At 40.1% G+C, this 19,837-nt stretch overlaps 1 protein-coding gene across 1 annotated transcript in view; it reads left to right on the top strand.

The window, feature by feature from the left end:
- Positions 1 to 3,229: 3,229 nt before the first annotated feature.
- The window catches only part of LOC150076207 (uncharacterized), a 79,117-nt gene continuing 62,509 nt past the window's right edge, over positions 3,230 to 19,837 (top strand). The window contains exons 1-2 of the mRNA XM_090387286.1: positions 3,230 to 3,334; positions 16,479 to 16,588. Of these exons, the coding sequence (XP_090243412.1) occupies positions 3,230 to 3,334; positions 16,479 to 16,588 (215 nt within the window). The remainder of the gene's footprint in view (positions 3,335 to 16,478; positions 16,589 to 19,837) is intronic.

Here is a 19,837-nt window from a genome sequence, read left to right as displayed (position 1 = left end):
GCTGCGATAAAGTCGACTTGCATTCCAAACGGACGATCATATTCAGGGCTCTTCTTTCCTCAGTCACGTTTCTTCAGCTTCGAATGTTTATCGAATCGTTTCGTGACGCTTTTAGCACTAATCTTCTTCCATTTACAGCTCACATCACCTTCGTCGACCAAGGGATCTTCAGTGCCGTTGAATGTCACGTACAGAGCGAATGCTTATGTGGCACCTTGTTATCAGTCAGCGCTGGAAATCTGTTATCTCAGTCGATCGCGGCATTTTTCATTAACTGTCGTACTACTGTCTTTTTGAGGGCCTAAGATCATATTTATAGTTCTGTCTGACACTTTATGCTTGGTTAGGAAGAAGTGGCTAACTATCAACAGACGTGGGGGATCCATATTATTAATGGAATGACAGTGTACGTGGAACTGTGAGGGCACACCTTATGTCATCTTTCACATGGTGGTATCTTCCCTTTTCTCCCCCACTTAACCTTCCACTGCAGTTGTCTATTTTCAACAAGCATATAAATTTTGAATTTTCGATTATTTTATTCGACCGGATTTAGTTTGTACAGTTTCATGTTACTGTTGAGTTGGCTCGATTCAGCAATTAGTGTACAATTGTAGGAAAATCGAATATGATTATTGCATCATCATATATGTGGATTAGACTGTTTTGACCGAAAACTGCACTTTCATTAGGGGGTAGGCAGAATTATTACTCCAGAAAAGAAGAGGAAACATATATTTTACTAACAAATAGATCGCTTAGAATTGTACCATTTATATGCCATAAACAAGTGGTTTCAGCTTTCTTTTATTTTTTACATTTGCCTAAAGTTTTGGATAAACTCCCTAAAATGGATTAATTTTTAACTTGGCATGGCATTTCATGCTCTTCCAGTTGCAGACATTACCGATCTGAACTTGTTTCCTCATGGTATAAAGTGAGCACGGAATGACATTTATGTATCAGACGACGCCAGCAGAGTTTTGTTTCTGTCATGCTAGTAATTTTATGTACGGTGTATCATTTCATCTTTTTGAAGGTAGTAATGAAACATGAGACCACTTAGGCTAGATTGCTTTCAGAGAGTTTTTTTATCGCATATGCAGAAACTGTTGAAGAAGAGATTTAAAAATATTAATTTCTTGATGGACTTCATCTATTTAATTGAACACAGTTGTATGATCTGTAATACAGACTTAGAGAACTCATCTGCTGGTTAACAAGGCACATAAGTGGTCAGAAGAATTACTAGCTGCATTTTCAGACCATCCGAAAGCTTGCGCTTAAGAAAACGGAAGGGAAAATAGATGGCAAACATGACTGATCAGAATATTTTGTTTCCTAAGTTCTTTCTGTATTTCAAGGATCTGATGAGAAACTCGATGATTCCCAGCTTTCCGCAGATTGTCGATGCGACAAGTTTAAAGAAGAAAATAATAAAGGCTTTGGTACTTGTAATCTGCTTAGCAGCATTTTTGGTTGAGACAGGAATTTTCCTTAACGTGTTTTGGTCCTATCCAGTGGTTGTAGATATAACGGCTGATATGCCCACAGAGTTCGAGTCTCCGGTGCTGACAATCTGCAATGCAAAACCGTAAGTATTTATTGATTTCAGTTTAAATAAATAAATATATGCCCCAGGACAGAATGTTAGAAAGGCAAGTCAGCTGCAACCATTTAATGTTCACTTTTAAATGAATACAAAATAAAATCTAAAGGAGTTAGAAACGTGGATAACAATTCCCAAATAGCAAGTGAATTTAAGCAAATGCATCTTAAAGCATTTGTATCTGGCATTTCTTTTGCGTGCAAAATATGAGCGGGTTGATATTAAAATGTTCTTTTAATTATTATCCAGAAACATTGTTTTTATTTTATTTTAACACGGTGTTAATGTATTTTTACGTTCCTTCTGATATTCGATTCTTTTGAAGGATCGAATATCAGGAGGGCATCGATTCTAAATGAAAGAAGTTGGCACAGGATTTTAATGTCTGTTGATATAATGAGGTTCCTAGATTTTTTTTTTTGTAAGGTATAAAGAAGAACGTATCTGGATATTGTAAAGGGGTTATTAGCTTTCCAGTTAACATCTCATGATCCAGTATTTACATCCGAAGAATCTTTCCAAAAAAAGTTAAAACTTTTAATCTCTAATATGCAGGATCGAGTTTAAGAAAATGAACGATATGAATTCTATATTGCACATTATTAATGAATTGATAGACACTACACTATTATATCACGTAGCAGGTTAAGAAATTTGCTATCCAAATGATACAATTTAAAGGAATTGAATGCGAAATACTTAAACTATTTATGGCTAAGTTTCGGGAACTCAAAGAAAATTCATGAACATAATCTATATTACACAGTTTTTTTTATTTTAATCATCACGTATCCAGCATGTAGTTTCATAGGACCAAACTTATTACAGTTCAAACCAATAGAATGTGCGCAACAAACCATTTTGCTAGCTCTTCTAAGAACTTGCAAAACAGTTTCAACCGCAGCTCTAACAAGTTCTTGCATGATTATTATTACCTGTGGATCTGCATCTCACTTACAAAGGTTTTGCTTACTATATTCGTAAAGGATATCCTCTCCAACTGTTTCTGATTTGTCATATAATCGCATTCCCGAAATAAAGTGAAAAAAAACTAAATATTGGACTGGGACTGAGCTATACAAAAGATTGCAAGTGAGATTGAATTCCTCTTCCAAAGAAGCAATAATAAAATATTTTGTAACTGTTCTTAAATTAACTACCTCAAAAACTAATCATCTTTGGTTTAACCCTTCTTGCATCATACCTTTAACTGGCCATGATTCTTTAAAAGTTCCTTTTCGTAAATTCAGTCCAGCTGCGTCAGATACTGGTTTTTGTGTCACCTCCTTGAGCTATGTCTTATTTTTTTTTGTCCCATTTACCAAGATTTAACAGAGACATGAATTAGTACAGCGCATAATTTTTTCTTGGAAATTCTGGAATGCATCTAGGCAGGAGGAACTTGATGGGCATTTTTCTGCACCGTGATCCAGTTAATAGGCCTGGAATTAAGACTGTATGGTTTTTCTTCGGGCAAGCAGACAAACAAATACACTCAATTAACAGACATAATACATTTCGTTAATAGCTTTGTGCACTACACTCGAACCCAGCAGGCATGCAAGGCTATTACTGAAACATCTGTCAGCTTGGCTTATGAACTGGTTTTGACTAATAGCCATGCATATGCGCAGAAGATCAAGACCCAAGAGCTACAACGGAATAGGTATTAAAAGACCTAAGCCTGATCAAGTTCCTGATGAGGTGCAGAAAAATAACTTTAAGGCAAGTGTCAGTTCACGCACTGCAGGACCTCGTTGATTATAAAGGGTGTTCTGCGTGGAGGGTGAAATGCTTGAATGAGGAACAGCGTATTTTAAGGTATGAGTTTGTTTGTGCATGGAACATCCTGTTCATTAACCCGAGATGGTTTGCATTTTCTGGATCGTATCGCGGTAGGCGAAGTTCACTAAACAAATGTTGCCTCCCCCCTCTCCCTCTCTTTTCTTTTATAATTTATTGTTTTACTCTGGGGTGCTCTTCCTTACGCCCAGCCCTTTGCAGACGATCTTATTCTTACCATTGAGGCTGAATCTAGAGTCCAACTGGAAACCACCGCCAACCAAGCTGTCCAGAAACTACAACAGTGGGCTAAAAGAAACCAGTTAAAAATTTCATCGACGAAAACCACATCTATTCTACTAAAAGGAAACCTGTAAATACGGCGTCCACCCCAAATTAAAATAAAAGGTGTGCCTATTAAACTCGCCAACCAAATGAAATATTTAGGAGTTATTCTAGACAAAAACTTTTCCTTTCAATCTCACCTACAATATATAAGAACGAAGATAAGACGTTACTCGGCACTGGTAGCGAGGGTTACGAGAAAAGACAGGTTTAAAAACAACAACACTAATGTTGTATCATAAGGCAACCTTCATCCCTTCGATAACTTATGCTGAGGCAGTGTGGTACAGCAAAATGATGTTGCAGTCAATAGGAGAACTCTGGATATGATACAAAGGACCATTTTATTAACAACTACACGAGCATGCAGAACAGTAAGCACACCAGCGTTGCAGGTGCTTGCTAGAGTGCTCCCTTTCGATTTGGAGGCTGTAAAAGCTGGCTTACTCTTCCAGGATTTCATAATTGACCCAGCGAGTAGTACAAAAAGAGAAAAAGTCCAATTACAGGCCTACCTACTCCGCGAGTGGCAACAAAGATGGACCGATACAACAAAAGGAGAAATCACACAAAACTTTTTCCCCAACCTCAACAAAATATACCACAAGCAACCGGCCTGGTACTTTCCGGGGATGCACTTGACTTCGCTGCTTAGTGGTCATGGCTCCTTCAACGAGAAACTGCTCGGGATCAGCCTTGTTGAGGACCCCAGCTGAACGTGTGGGGAGGTCAGAACTGGAACCACTTGGTCTACGACTGCCCAGAATAAGAAGACCTCAGAGGCATCGTAATCACAAAGATATGCTATCTTCCGAAAGGACTGGAATCCCACTTCATTGACACAGAAGAAGAATACAGAGAACTTTCTCTCAATATGCGCAGGACCTCTTCGAGAGGAGAAAACTTCTAGTTACCATAAATCGTGTCTAAAGAAAGACCACCACAAGTTAAACAATACAAGACCATAAAATACCATCCAATGGAGTTACTACAGAGAAAACCCTTAGAGACAAGAAAGTGAAAAACACAAGGATGGGGCTTACCCCATGAGCGACTGAACTGAAATCGACTCGACACTGAAGAAAAGAGACTTAACACAGCGCAGCTGCCAAATGCCATTTGGCGACTTGAAGAGGGCGCCCTGGCCTCCTTCATCTTTAATACCTCTATCCCCGGCGGGGGGAAGGATACGGTCTTATTGTCTTCTTCCCTTCTCGCCGTCCCACTTTCCCATCTGGTGGGGCACGGGCATGCCCCGCTGTGACTTGGGATCGCCTCCTCTCTCGATTCCATACTTCTGCCTTTTCCCCACAGACTTCAGTCTCCCCACCCACTCTACCTGCACGTACGCAAGCGAATGCCCTACACGTCAGAATTGATTTAATCATCTCCAAATTACGTTTTTTGCCCATACACTCGGCCTTTCCGTTGCCAGAGTAAATCTTAGTCTACTGGTGTTTTCTGGTCTGCCTCCAAGGGGCGAAAGTGGTGCAACGTTGGGCCTCAGCAAGGGTCGAGCGGCTAAACAACCAGATGAACAACGGTACATGACACTACATATATATACAATATCCATACACTTTTAAAACTCTGCATTCCCAGCGAATTGATCCACCCACAATGAAAACAACGCGTAGAAGCGGGAAACCCCTGGTGTCGTTTGACCCTCAACACACTGAACACTTTACGCTATAAGGGTGGGAAACCTTCTTTAAGGTTTCCCACCCTTAAACCTTCTTTAAGGTTTCCCCAATACGGCGTAACGTGTTCATCTAGTTAGAACGAAAGACTAAACCCCGGGCAATCAAGGTTTTATGGGCAATTGACCGCTGCAGCTTTGACTGCGTTTTGTGTTTTAAATCGAATAATCATTTAGACAACTCGGTCCCGCATAACCTTTTCTTATTTCCAACTCTTTATTCTGGATTGGATAAGAGTGTTCACAGAGAGAGACAAACAGAAAGTTCAGTAACACATAACAATATTTATTAAACAGACATACGTCCAGTACATTTTTACCATGCTTCATTGTTACTACATATATATATATTCTTTCCAGGTTTAAGTCTGTAATAACATCAAGAATACATTTGTGGTTATAATATCAAAATATCAAGCATCTTTATAGTGTTCCATATTCTAGCAGTTTTGGAACCATTTGTTCCCTGGCATTTTTCTCCATATTATTACAGTGGTGGGTGAAACTTAAGGATCAACACTATTTCTAAAGATTACAACCACAAAATCTTTACTTAAGGTACTCTTTACTGATGAGAGTAGATCCAGTCTCAGCAGCGAGTCTGGACTTCAGCTAATCTGGCGAGAGGTTGGCACACGGTATCATCCCGCAAACATCACTGAAAGGGATCGATATGGCGTTCGAGGTGTTCTTGTCTGGGGAGGCGTTATCTTGGATGGACGTACGCAACTCCAGATACTGGAAGGCGGTACTGTAACCGGTAATCCTGAGGTAATCCTTCCCAATAGGCATCTGTTCCAAGGTGCCATTGGCCTCGAGTTCGTGTTTGTGGATGATAACTCCACATCCCATCGCAATGCAGCTTTTGGGAAGTGAGGACATTGTTCGTATGGATTGGCCTGCTCGTTCCATTGATCTAAATCCCATCGAACACATATGGGACGCTCTGGGGAGACGTCTAGCGGTGCGTCCACACCCACCTGAAAATGCTCACCAGCTGAAGACTGCGCTGACACAATGGAATGGACGATGTTACCGCAAGAACTTATCAACAACGTTGTTCTAAGTATAGACAGGAGAGGCAAAACCTGAATCGACATTAGGGGTGACCATATCACCTACTGAGGACCACCTCTTCCTTTTGTTAAATCTTCGGCAGTGATGCATCTGTACCATGGCAGCAAGTGCTATGTTGCCATTTTTGAATAAAGTCCCTCTGCACCGTTTTGTTTCCGTTCTTGTGTCGGTGTTGTTTCTTTCATCATTTCTGTACCTCACGAGGTTCCTTTGGTATGCTTTTCTCATATCTAGCCCACTCCTATGAGAAGTTACGGGTGAAAACCTGATTGGTCCTTAAATTTTGCACACCAGTGTATTAACCAGATAAATTACAATGTTCACAATACACGCGCTAGTATTAAGCATATGTTGGACAATACAAAACATTAGGCAAATATAACTTTGGTGTTCTGTCACCATCCATTACATGTGTCCATTATATTTAAATATCTAACATCTATCCTATTGTGATTTGCTTTAATTTCTTCTATTTCCTTGCTCTAACATTTATTTTACTGAAAACCTTCTGTGTTATCTGCACAACAAGTGTTATTTCCATTTAATACTAGATTAACAAGGATTTAAGCTGATAGGAAGGAGGAATTTGGTTTAATTTAAGAAATCTTTATTGCAATAATAATGATAATAATAATGATACAATTTGATAGATTGCAATGTTGCCCTTCACGGCCACCAGGCCAGGGGTTAACAGTAATAATACAATATAAATAGGGAACATTGATATATAAAACATAGGAAATGCATATGCGGAAGTACAATTCCAAACTCCAAGTATCATACAGTTATTTACAATACAATATATAAAGAAGATATGGGCGGAAACGGATAATTTCATATACATATAGTAGTATAAACAGGCAACGTTCTTTGCACTGAACAGAGGTAGTTAGTCCATCATTACTAACCGTCATACTGAAGAGTTAGTATGCTGTCTTCACATCAGGTGTTATTGATGGCTTGCAGCATTAAGAGAGCTTCGAGGAGAAGGATCAGGGACAGGGAAGTACAATTCAAGGATGCGACATCTGTATTCCCTGTCAGAAGCGAACTTGTTAAGGTCAGCATCCAAGGACTGGGCACACGAAAGTAGCTGAAAAGGCAGAAACCTATCTGATAGGTGGAGACGGCTGTGATGTGGGCATAGAGTTGGAGTCGCCCTGAGGGAAGACTGAGGGATTCTCCATGAGCACAGGTCCCAGAATGATGGTGCCGAAATCTCGCCAACCATCATTTTGATAGTCGTGGTAAGACGTTTCACCCTAATCAGCATGGGGAGCCTGTGAATTTGAATTAAGCTGGCCATTTCAGTTGTTCTGAGCTGTGGAGGCAGTTTGTGTTTGTTTATGGCCCATTTTAAGAGCCAATACTCAGCAGAAAAAAGTGGCCTGATTGTGCTAGTTGCAGCTGATGCCCATATATCTGCAGCATATAAAAGCGGAGAGTATACAGTGGTTTTTATATATTTTCTAGTAGTTGTGACTTCATTTATATAATGTAGATGCTGTTTGGCAATCCATCGTAGTCGAGCCGCCAGGGTGAGGAGCTTGTCTATATGGTAACTGAAGCAGAGCTTAGGATCAAACGCAACCCCGAGATCAGTATGCTTATTGACGATGGAAATTGGAGAATTACACAGAATGGGCTGAATATAAGAAGGTGTTTTCTTTAAAGAGAATATCATAAATTCAGATTTCTCTGGGTTTATTTTTAATCCGAACTGGTTGAGGTAGTTTTCAATTTCCGTCAGTGTATTATTAATTGATCCTGTTATCATGAAAAGATCATCGTATGGAGAAATCGGTGTAAGGAGCTTTATATCATCTGCATAACATAAGATATCATACCTGGACTCAACAAGTGGAGAGATAAGTGCTGTGAACAAGAGCCCAGATAAGACACCACCCTGTGGCACGCCTGAAGAGATACTTCGCTCATATATGTGCCCATGGACAATAAGCTGGATTATTCTGTTTCGAAGGAGTGACGTGAGGAACTGTAGAGTGTCTCCCTTGATCTGGTAGTGGTCTGAAAGTAGCTTCAGCATTGCAGGAACGTTTATAGAGTCGAAAGCTGCTTCAAGGTCTACATAGGTGACTGCAAGCTCTGCTTGGGATTCAAATGCAGAGAGGATAGAGCTGGTGGTGGCTAAGAGGTTAGTCACAGTGGATCTATGAGGAAGGGAGTAATGGATTTGAGGAGGCTGATGTGGAAGAAGTTGTTTAGTTAGAACGGGGAGAAGTACCTTCTCAAGGAGCTTTAGAAGACTTGAGGCATTGGAGATTGGCCGGTAATGCTTAAGAAGTGAAGGAGATTGAGTTTTGGGGACAGGCTTCACAAGGTAGATATTCCACTGCTGGGGAAAGAAGTGGGTTGACAAAACAGCATTAAAAATAGTTAGAAGGGGATCCAAAATATATATGGGCTGAGACATTTAATAATGAATTGGGGGATTCCGTCAGCACCTGCCGTCGCAGAAGCTGATGTAGAATTAATGGCAGCAATAAGCTGTTCCCTGGAGATTGATACTGCCGACAGAGTGTCAGGCGGGATTCTGGTTGTTGGAGTATGAAGATCAGGACATTGTTCCGTGTTCGAAGCAAATCTTGATATGAAGTCAAGCCACTGGTCAGGTTCAAGATTTAGGGGGAAATCAGAAGGCCGCTCAGAGTAGGGACATTTTCCGCTACGAAGGGTTCTATCCATATAATGCTTAATTGCTGTTGACTTCTGCTTATTAAATGTTGCGCGAGCTTTGGAGTAGGCTATCCTGTCATGGATACTGTGCGACTGCTTCCACATTTTGTGCAGATGCTGCTTTAACTTGAAGCTCATGTTAAGATGGGGAGTCCACCATGCTCTGGACCGAGGCATGATGGAAATTCTCTTTGATGCTGCAAATGTCGCAATAGTCTTAAGCCAGCTAGTCAGCAAATTCACTGCAATTTCTAGGTCACAATTTTCTAAGACTGTCCATGGGATGACAGAGGCAGCCTCAACACATTTAGAAATACTCAAAAACCTGGGACTTACTATTACTTTGGTATTAGTCGAATTCACAATATTGAAGTTTGGAGCAGGTATGTGTAAAAGAACACCAATTGGCTTGTGGTCCGAATTGAAATAAGTCTCTGGCAGGTAATCAGGTGTGCAGGGAAAAGAAGCAAGGATGAGATCTAATTGGTTGTTACCTCTTGTCGGGAGATCGTTGATCATTTGTAACCCTGTACAAGATAAGTTTGATAGGAGCATTTGCTGAAGGTTAGCTAGCTGAGGAGGAAGATTAAAATCTCCACATACGAAGTGCAAGGCTGAAGGATGAAGCTGGTTGATGATCCAGTTAGATATTTCATGGATGGCTTCGTAGGAAGGTGCTGGGGGTATGTATATAACAATTACATCTATGAAAACCCTATGGTAGCTGAGAGTAACAGCAAGCGCTTCGTACGCTGATGTTTGGCTAGAGACTTGATGAATGAGTGAGGTTTGTGAGCTTTTAAAGAAAACTGCAACACCACCTCCTCTTTGCCCAACTCTGGAAGTGAAAGCAGATTTATATCCAGCTGGAACACAGGATATAAAATATTCCTGCTCTTTATCCAGCCAGGTCTCAGTGACACAGAGGATATCGATATCACTGGCTAGGAGAATTTGGTCAACGGTATCCAGCTTATTGCGAAGGCTTCTAACATTCTGGTACAAGACTCTGACTGCATAATTCCGGGGGATCTTTTTTAAGGCACATGCCTTGTTTTTATTGATGTCAGGCTTTTGAGTTCGTCGATTCGTGACCCATGTTGGGATGAGCATTCCTGAACTGTTTATTACTGGTGATCGCAGGCTGATGGAATCAGTTTGATGATGCCGATGTGGTTCACCACTAGTATAATTGCGATTTATGCTGCGCACATTTTGAGACGATACCCGGAGCGTGAAGCATTCATACTTGTCTCCTTGAGGCCTTGATTGCTATAGAGGAGGGTGAATTAGTTGAGATTGTTGATGGGGTCTGTTTTCCTCAGAAAACGGTCTGATATAAATTCCTTGGGGCCAAGAGGCAGGATCTACAACCTTTTTGTAGACAGCGGGTGAGCACATTATAAGGAAGGAGGCATAGGATGTTTGCCGACTTTTAAGCCGTTTAACCTGAACTGAGAGGTTATGCTCCTTAATAAACATTCTCCTAATAGATTCAGGAGAGGTTCCAGGTCCAAATCTGGAGGCGAAGATCTTGGCTTTGGTGGGAACGACGGAGATATTATATTTCTCGGCCAGTGTCAGACGAGATTTGCAGGCTGTTACTTGGCGGGATAAAGAGGCCTGGTTAGTGATAACAGCATGATGGGGAGGGCGGTCAATATTGGTAGCTCGGCGGCATCCTGAGGAATATGGGGCGGGGTTGGCTGCTGGAATGAGGGAGTTTTGTATAACTCCAGATGGGACGTAGGTATAACTAGAAGGGCTGTTAGTAAGCACGCCAGCATATAAGGTAGGCAAAACATGATGAGCGTTAGTTAGATTATTGTTTTGTTCTTGAGCCTGTAGGGAGTCTTTATTTCCTGGTCGGTTCTCTCGCTGGGATACTTCTTCAATAGCATGAAGCTGTGGTTGCTCACCAGCCACTGAGTGTCTGAGTGTGTCTTTCTGATGAGTGCATGATCGGTCCGTGCTAACATGCTCAGTCGGAGTGTCTGCAGAACTCCCTAGTTATTGTCTTGATTGGATTTGGGTGTGGGAGCCAGGCTTTATAAGGCTAGGAGGCTTTACTGGATGAGTGGTTTTTTTCCTTTTGGGTATTATTGGTGCCTGAGATGTCAGCTTACCATTTTGGCTAGCCAAAGAACAGAGGTCCGAGAGCATATGAGTGATGTGCTTATTTTGGTTTCTCAGTGAGTAAACCTCATCCTTGAGATCTTCAATTTGGGATCTTAATTGGTAAATTAGGTGGATCACGAAATCTGCACTGTCTGGCTGTAGGGGAGGCGTCGACACTGTAATTTCGGCATTAATTCTTGGAGAATTACCTTCGACTTGGAAAGTATCTGTTGTGACTAGTGACTGGCTAGAGGTGGAGAATACGTTAGCGTTCGAGGCACAATTTTGATCATTATTATGATCTGATGGAAAATTGGAGTAATTAGTGCTGCATATAACGTGATTGGCAGTGCCGTCAGGTGACGTTGCGTTGCCCACTGCTTCAACGCCTGCGACGGTCATGAGTGAAGGTTCAGGCAAACCAGTATTTGACTGAGCGTGTTGATTTGGGTCAGGGATTGTCTGGTCACTAGGGCCAGTTTCAGTCTGGGAGAGATGAAGTTCAGGTAATTCAGAGACTTTTTGTCCCTTGTGTTTCAGTCACCAGCACTCATAAATTAGAAACAGTTTGCTTACTAGGCCAAGTTACTTTCTTCAAGAGCAGGTTATTGGGGGTTCCTTCTTTCCAATGGAACACCAGGGCGTTGCCTTCTCTGAACCCCTAGACTTTCACGCTCTTCTGTTCTCCTACTTCAGCTAGTACGACCAACTGCAATGATGCTGACCGCGAGCTCCCCTCTGCACTTTGGCGCCTCCGTAGCCAGGTGGGAAGGAGCAGCAGTGCGTAGCACACGCTTCCTGATTAGACAGGGGTTCGAGCCCGTCACCACCAAATAAGGAGGATGCGGAAAGGTCAAGGAACGACCACCGCATATCCCGGAGCAATATGGCCTTAGTTGCTAATGCTCCTGAAAACCAAACAACAAACAACCCCTCTGCACAACACAAACTTTTGCACCACCTCTCACTGCTTAGTCCCCGCAAACACTTCATATACTCCACGTTTTGCTAGTATTTTGCAGATAATACTCCCTTCTTATTGGCTATTAAAGGGGAAATTTTCACGCCTCCGGCAGTGATGATATAGAAAATGACATACAAATGAAAGAAATCTTTTAATCTCTGGTTATCTCACAATACGTCACAGAGTCAGAGTGACCAAAATGCATATTTGCTCTAACGTTTCCTTCTTTGGTAATCGTCACACGATATTATCTCTGTATCCCGTCTCCAATGCAGCAATAAAACTTCCCGTGTTTATAGCATTCCTTGACCTTCCTTGGTCCGCATGCACTTCTCCGAGCTACCATGGTTCGCCTGACCCCATAGACCTCAGTGAGTTTCTTGTCATCCAGTTAGAGCGAGAATTTTGCAATCCACATACACCCACACCTTCTCCCTGCAAAATCGAGAGTTTCTTTTATTCTTTTAATAAATACTGCAGGTTTTTAATGAGTATGGTTTCCAAAACTATCCCAAATAGCCCAAGCAACTGTGCTATTAATTTGTAGATTAATCAGATTCATCTGATTATAAGGAGGAGCGAAAATTCTCAAATGAAGGGGGGTGGAGAAACAGACCATTTTACTTTCAGTGGAGGTCGACGCAGAGAGTATGACTCGTTTGGTGAAATGATGTGTTCGATGTTTCATTGCAGCAGGCAATTACTATAACCACATTCTTCTCTGAAATGTTTATTCCAAAAGGCAATGTTTCCTTTAATATGTTTCCCTTAATAAATCATAAATATGAATGTATATTTACGAATTCTCTTAGAGTGTAAGGAACCATATAATTTGCTTCTCGATTTCTTTATAGCGTCTCGCAAGAATTGTTTTGTAAGAACAACCCCGTCCATTGTACGCAACAAAACGCCGAAGAATGCAATCAAGTCAAGTGCAGAGAATTTATACTCTTTCGCGTAAGTTCATTTTTGATAACCTTGCATTAGTAATTTCATTTTGTTCATAAATGCGTCATTCTGGATACCACACTTTATACTATTGACAGAAGCTCCTTAAAATTTGTTGGATGAAATTCTTTGCAGGTGGTTGGTTGCTCGGTTATTTTAGAGGTCCACTGGCTCATCGACTACTTTGTTCATTGCATAACGGCTCGTAGGATAAAAGATGTTTTTTGGTGCGTGCTAAGTGCCACACCAATGGGCACTACAATGTTTCCACGCTGTGTGGAAGGACGGCAATTGTTGCAAATGCTGTGATCAACCACGAGGGGATACCATGAGGACGATATATGTGATTTTTATTGTAAATAAGGGCTTTGCAAATGGCTGTGTGTGTGTGTGTTCGCCCGCGCGCCTGCGAACATGCCGATTTTGAATGTTGTGCAGGCGATAATGTACGGTGGAAATGCTCACTCCTTTGGTTTGAGATTAGTTACCAACAGCACTTGGATTAAGTTACCTTTAAGAATTCCACCAGATTTCCATTGAATCCATCTATGGAATTAGCGAATTTAAAGTACCGTTTATTTTTATGCAGGTTGGCCAATTAAATATAAGAATTTGAATGGCAAACTATGTGGCCAAAATTATTCGGACCCACGTCTGTTTCTTGTGCCAGAAGTATTCGTCTGCATCGATACGCGCCTGTGTATCCGTGTACTCGTATCAATATAAATATCATGGTTCTGCCTGTGCAGCAGCAAGGGTAGGTTATGGCTCGTGCATCAGAACCTTTCATTGGTGGGTTGTGGCCGGATGCCACTTTTTTCTATTACGCCGAGAGAACGAGTGAAGTAATCTTTCTGTGCGCGTAACTACGACTCTTATCAACGAAAGAGCTCGGGTGATAACTAAAAGAAAAAAAAAAAGAAATGTGGACGGTCTCACAAACTCACGAAAAGTGTCTAAGCTCAAGTATGTTGTCAGCAGAAAATATCATGGAGGAGGTTCCAAAGACCGCGGAAACGTTCATCAGTACATTGACCATCGGTCGGGAGCTTGAAGCCTTCGGTTAATTTTAATGCCAGGCAACCATATATTACCCCAATATTTAGGTCACTAAGGTTAAACGGGTTTTTAGTGATGTCATTTCTGAAGTTGATGACTTTCTGGAAAAGGTGCTACGGAGTGCTATCGAGAGCATTTCTCGCTAGGAGTGAAGACGATCTCATGTGGTACTTGGTGGCAGCGTCTGAATCCATGAAATTCTTGGCTCCTGTGCGGACGGATGAGCTCCATGGTGTTTATTCAGAAAAGATCACTTGCATTATAACTTTACTTATTTAATATCGAGGTTAAATTACTTGAAGTAAGTGATATTTTTTATTTATGATGTGGAAGTGGTCCACGTAGCTGCTGCTTACCTGACCGTCCCAGAAGACTGCCCAAGTCATCCTGAATGAGCAATGGTTGAAGTTCGGAATCTTTAAATCCTCACATCATATGCAAATTTTGACGTCATTTTCTGTATTCGTTCTTAAATGTCATTTCATAAAATCAAGTACAGGTCATGCCAAACACTGATCCCTGAACTACCTCAATTTTAACCCTAGCCTACTATTAATTTATCGTTTAGTCATCCCTTAATCCATTTAAGGATCTCACCTGTGATCCTGATATGTTCCAACTTACCTAAGAATCTCTCTTGCGAAATCGAGTCGAATATTTTTCTGAAGTCCAAATAAACACTGTTAAAATTAGGGGAAGGTTGCCTGAATTGGACCCCCTAATTTTGAAAACTAATTATTTAGAAAAACTTAAGTTGGTAAAAATCTTGGAAAATGTATCATGTGAATCAGAATAAATACCATTACCAAATAGTAATGAATCCCACGCGTAATGACGTCAGAACACCTTTAAATAACTACATTCTGAAAATGTAGAAGTGGTCCAGTGTAAGAACCTGGCTCCTTGATTAGATCAGTAGGTGCCTTAGATTGGACCAGAGGTTGAATTGTTCTAGAATCATAAAATACTGCTTTTTATACACAATAGGATATATAATACAGATATACAGTAGCGAACTCTTAGAAAAAAAAACGACTTTATTGTTTAATCGGCTTACACATAAAGTTAATTTTTTTTAATCTTTAACTCCAGTGCATTCTTCGTGTACTGATTTATGACATGACCATATTGAATCATATCGTGTATCTCTTGCTTTTCAGAAATAAAGCAATACCAGCTTTGATTATCTTGCTGTTGGATTGTTGGTATGTAAGTTTTTTCCTTTAGGCTTTCGCTGTTTCATCCGAAGAGATCTCTCAGAGATTTCATCTGAAGAGAGTTCCATAATGTGTTTTTTTTATACTGAAAAGATTCCTTGTACTGGCTGCTTGTCAGTTCAAGAAGAGGCTGAGGTCTCTTTGCTCTTTTCTTCATTGCAAAAACAGCAGCAGACATTGGAGAAATGTCTCCTTCTTTAGGCGTACGCACATCAAATTTAGGCTTTTGCTGGCAAACTCAAGTTATACAGGCTAGATATATTTTGTTGAGACTGCGATAAGAAACTCATTCCACTCAGAGAGGCTTGGGAACTTTGAGCATCAATGTGAAGAAAGCTGCATTCTTGGATAGAATATCCTTCTGTTAGATTGCTGAGTACAACAGGTGAAGAGAAATGATGATCTTGAAATACATTTCTGTCAACTAGCCAAACTCTTGTTTTGGCGAACCCATTCATGACAACAGAAATAGAAGCAGCCTTGGAGTATGCTTCTCCAAACAATTAAAATTGCGTAACCCACCGGCCTGGATGAGCAAGAAGTCACTTCTAAGTTTCAAACATCAATAAATTGCCCGATTCATGATATATTACTTTACTCTGCTGTAAAAGTAACATATTTTCCTGAATTATCTATTTTTACGAAATGTTAATGGATAATTGAGTGACAATAGCTAGAGTATCTTTGAAAATACGTTTTCTTCATTAGTTCACCAGTGCATCTTGGGAAACAGCATGTGGTGAACAGCTCGTTTACAGGATTGATGGCTAGAAAATTCGTGGTCAATGGGAATTCGTGGTTTTGTTCCCCCAATTCTGAGAAGGAGTGAAGTTTAATGTGTTCATTCATTTTTGATATTTGAATGCTAAATCTTTTTAATGAATAAAATAAGTTTTAATATTTAAATTAACAAACGTAGTTTATTGGAAGAATTAACTGTCCTGATGTATATATTTTTATCAGCCAAAACGTAATTTCGAAGATTATCTACGTGATTCACCAGAGTTGCTCCGTAATGCGTCAATTCCTGGTATAGAGATCACATCCTGTGAAAATGTTGCGGCTTCTGACGAGTAAGTAAAATAAATTAGTGACACGCACAAAATGCCTCACCGGAATAAAATGAACTGATTAGGTTTTCACTGTCTATCTTTACTGTGATAATCCTTGCACTGCTATAAATTTATTCCTTTTGATGTTAAAACGTTAAAAATGAATCGTAGATCCACATTTTCAGGTGTATGTGTTAACTCATCTAGTGAAATTGCAAGTTGTAATACACTAACTAACCAATAGCTGAACTGGCTTTATAAATTTCAGTATCAGGCTCTTCACTGAACTATACGACTTTCAAAACCTTAAGTAATACATCATATATATTTCTAATCTATTTTCAATAGACAACAGTGGGTGTTAATACATATTATTATCTGTTTATTCCACAAAATGGAATGTCATATTACAGCTGATTCATATTTCGGTAAGCCTATGAGAATTGTGGTAGATCTCTTTCCGGTATGTTGCATCCTCAGAGTTTTTCGGCTTATATCTGCAGAGAGTTAAATGTGTTTGCTGTATTTGATGGGAAGAATCTTCGTAGGCTATCAAGATTGTTCAGGATTGGAGTCAGTGGATGATTTACTCCTCCGAAATGTCTAGCAGTTGTACGTGGTCTGACTAGAACATTATCCAGGGCTGGCGCATCCAATCTGCTTGTGAGCATTTCTGCGAGAGTGCGTATGTTCCTGTTAATTGTCCGCTGCATCCAGGGTGTGATGTTACCGTTTCAGTAGAGAATGGCCTTGAGATAGGAAAACAGTGATCAGCAAGTCTGTAGCCATCGCAAGAGCCAGTACTCGACCCGAAGGACGAACGTAAAAGATGAATCAGGAGCTGAGGACCAAATTTGAGAGCCATACATTGGAATTGGAAGGGCACACTTTAAAATGTACTTGGTAGCTAGATGAGGATCCCTAATTCCTACAAGGTCTTGTCTAGTAGCTCATAAAATAGCGTATATTTTTGTCTTCATGTGGGCGAAGTGTTGAGCATAGGTGAGTCTATCATCCCACTTAACACCTAGATCCTGGTGAAAGTGCAATATTGGCACACTGGACCCATTCACAAAGATTGAAATGACATTTTTCTTCTGCATGTTAGTTGCGGTAATTTCAACAAACTTCTGTGCATTAATACGGAGCTCAAGGTAAGCCAGATAGCTCTCAAAAATTCTACGATTAGCCATCTGGCAAATACCATCTGTTGAGTCATGGTCTTTGGACGTGATGAAGAATTTCACATCGTCAGCATACTTTATAATATTGCAGTTCCGAGAAAGAAACGGCTCTAGTGCGGCCGCGAAGAGGCTAGCCGAAAGAACTCCCCCATGTGGCACTCCTCTCGAGATGTTAAAGCAAGATTAGTTTTTGGTGCCTAACAGTAAGTTGTCTTTGTTCGAGCAGGCTGCTTATGTTCAATAATTTCTTCTTATATTAAAATAATTCCTTAAAATCGCAATGAGTGCTGAAACTGAATATTGTCTTAGGCCGCAGAGATATCCAAAAAAAACACATATCAATTTGGTTTTTTCTCATTTAGTGCTTTCTGCACGCGAACAAGGGTTTCCAGTAAGTTTGTTATTGTTGATCTCCCTGAAATGGCTGGTTGCAAATACGGTGGTCTATGGCTGAATCAGTATTGGTTGATGGTAGGAAGCAATGTTTTTTCAAATACCTTCTGTAGGGCACAACTAACAGAAATCTGTAATCCTTAGCTAATTTTAGTGTTTAATCTTTGATATTGGGGTTAAGATGTAATTTTTCCAAGCTTGCGGGAACACTCCTGATTTGATGTTTTGACGATTGTTATTGACTTTATTATACAGAACTATGGGTTAATTTATGAAGTACATGTAGGTAAATTCACGCCAGATCGTTATAGAATATATACACACACAAGATAATACACATAATACTTATCGTTGTATACCCGCACCGTGGGTAACTTTTTCAGAAGTCAACCAACCAGATTGAAAGGAAAAACAATCGTAAGTGGGTCTCTGTTTCTGGGATAATCAATTTATAGACAAGAAGTATGGCTTCTAATTCTGCGTTCACATTTTATGAATGGTGTTTCCATGATTTTGTTTAAACTTTTCAATGATCTTTCCAATAAACACTTCAATCATCACTTTTCCTTAGTGTCACTATATTACATAATCGTTGTATAATCGCGATGACCATAGCTATCATTAAGATTTTAAATGGAAGTTGTTAACATTGGCGTGGACATGTTTTGTATTTTATAAAGGGCGACGTCTGAACTCCGCTTGGTTTTCTGTGAGAAATACAATTCTGTAAAACATTCAGATATGCTTTTGTAGTGTGTGTGTTGTTTACTTGTTTTTGGCCATATTGCTACGAGAAATCATTTGTCAAAAGAAAACTGTTTCCACCACACGAGGGGAAAGCAGGTCAAACCTATTCTGGTACTCATGGGTATCTTCAGCAATCTAATTATTCCACATCCACTGGAACTAGTGCAGTACCAGTGGATCCAAGCAGAACAAGTTGGAAAAAAAGTAAATAAAAAATTACACTGAACAATTTTCGGTTCCATAAAACCTGCTCAGGGTCAAAGATCTTGTTAACACGACAATGGTAGAACCCTGACCTAACACACGTGGTGGTTAGGAGCATAACAAATTCGCCTATTTATTTATTAATTAATAACCGTAATTATTTAATTTTTAATGAAAAATATAAAATCAAAAGCATTAGTTTTACACTTATTTAAAAATTCTGTTAAAACGCTTTTAGGTTAAAATAATATGTAACTATTAGTCACTTCAAAGTTTATGAAGAAATTAAACACGCAAAAATTCAAACCAAATATTACAATGCTTTGCTAATTTCACTTAATACAATTAAGTACACAACGCATATTACTTCCAAAAGCGCAGATGTACAGGAAACCTCATTTTAATCTGCTGTTTGGATAAAGTTCATCAGCTTAATTCAATTGCCTGTTAAACAGTTGGACCGACAACTTGAATAGTCGGTCTATGGCTGAAAATGGCTGAAAAAAGTTCCTCGCGTCACTTATAGGATTCGAGCCCGAGCCTTTCAAACCAGTCTGGGACGATGGTGATTATAATCACTGTGTTACCACGAAGAAGGCGACGGTTTACTGTATTTAGGAAACTGGACACATAGACATGTGGGCATGTGTGGTGTAGGCTGGAGTCTGTTAGTTCAACTCCTGTGGTACGATGTGATGACACTCTACAAGATTTAAGTGTAGTGCTACGTTTGTGCTGTGTG

Source organism: Mastigoproctus giganteus, chromosome 13, assembly GCF_048544385.1.
Source record: "Mastigoproctus giganteus isolate SK-2022 chromosome 13, ASM4854438v1, whole genome shotgun sequence".
Taxonomy (NCBI): Eukaryota; Metazoa; Arthropoda; class Arachnida; order Uropygi; family Thelyphonidae; genus Mastigoproctus; species Mastigoproctus giganteus.
The sequence above is the reverse complement of the archived record's forward strand: the minus strand, read 5'-3'. Positions and strand labels throughout refer to the sequence as shown.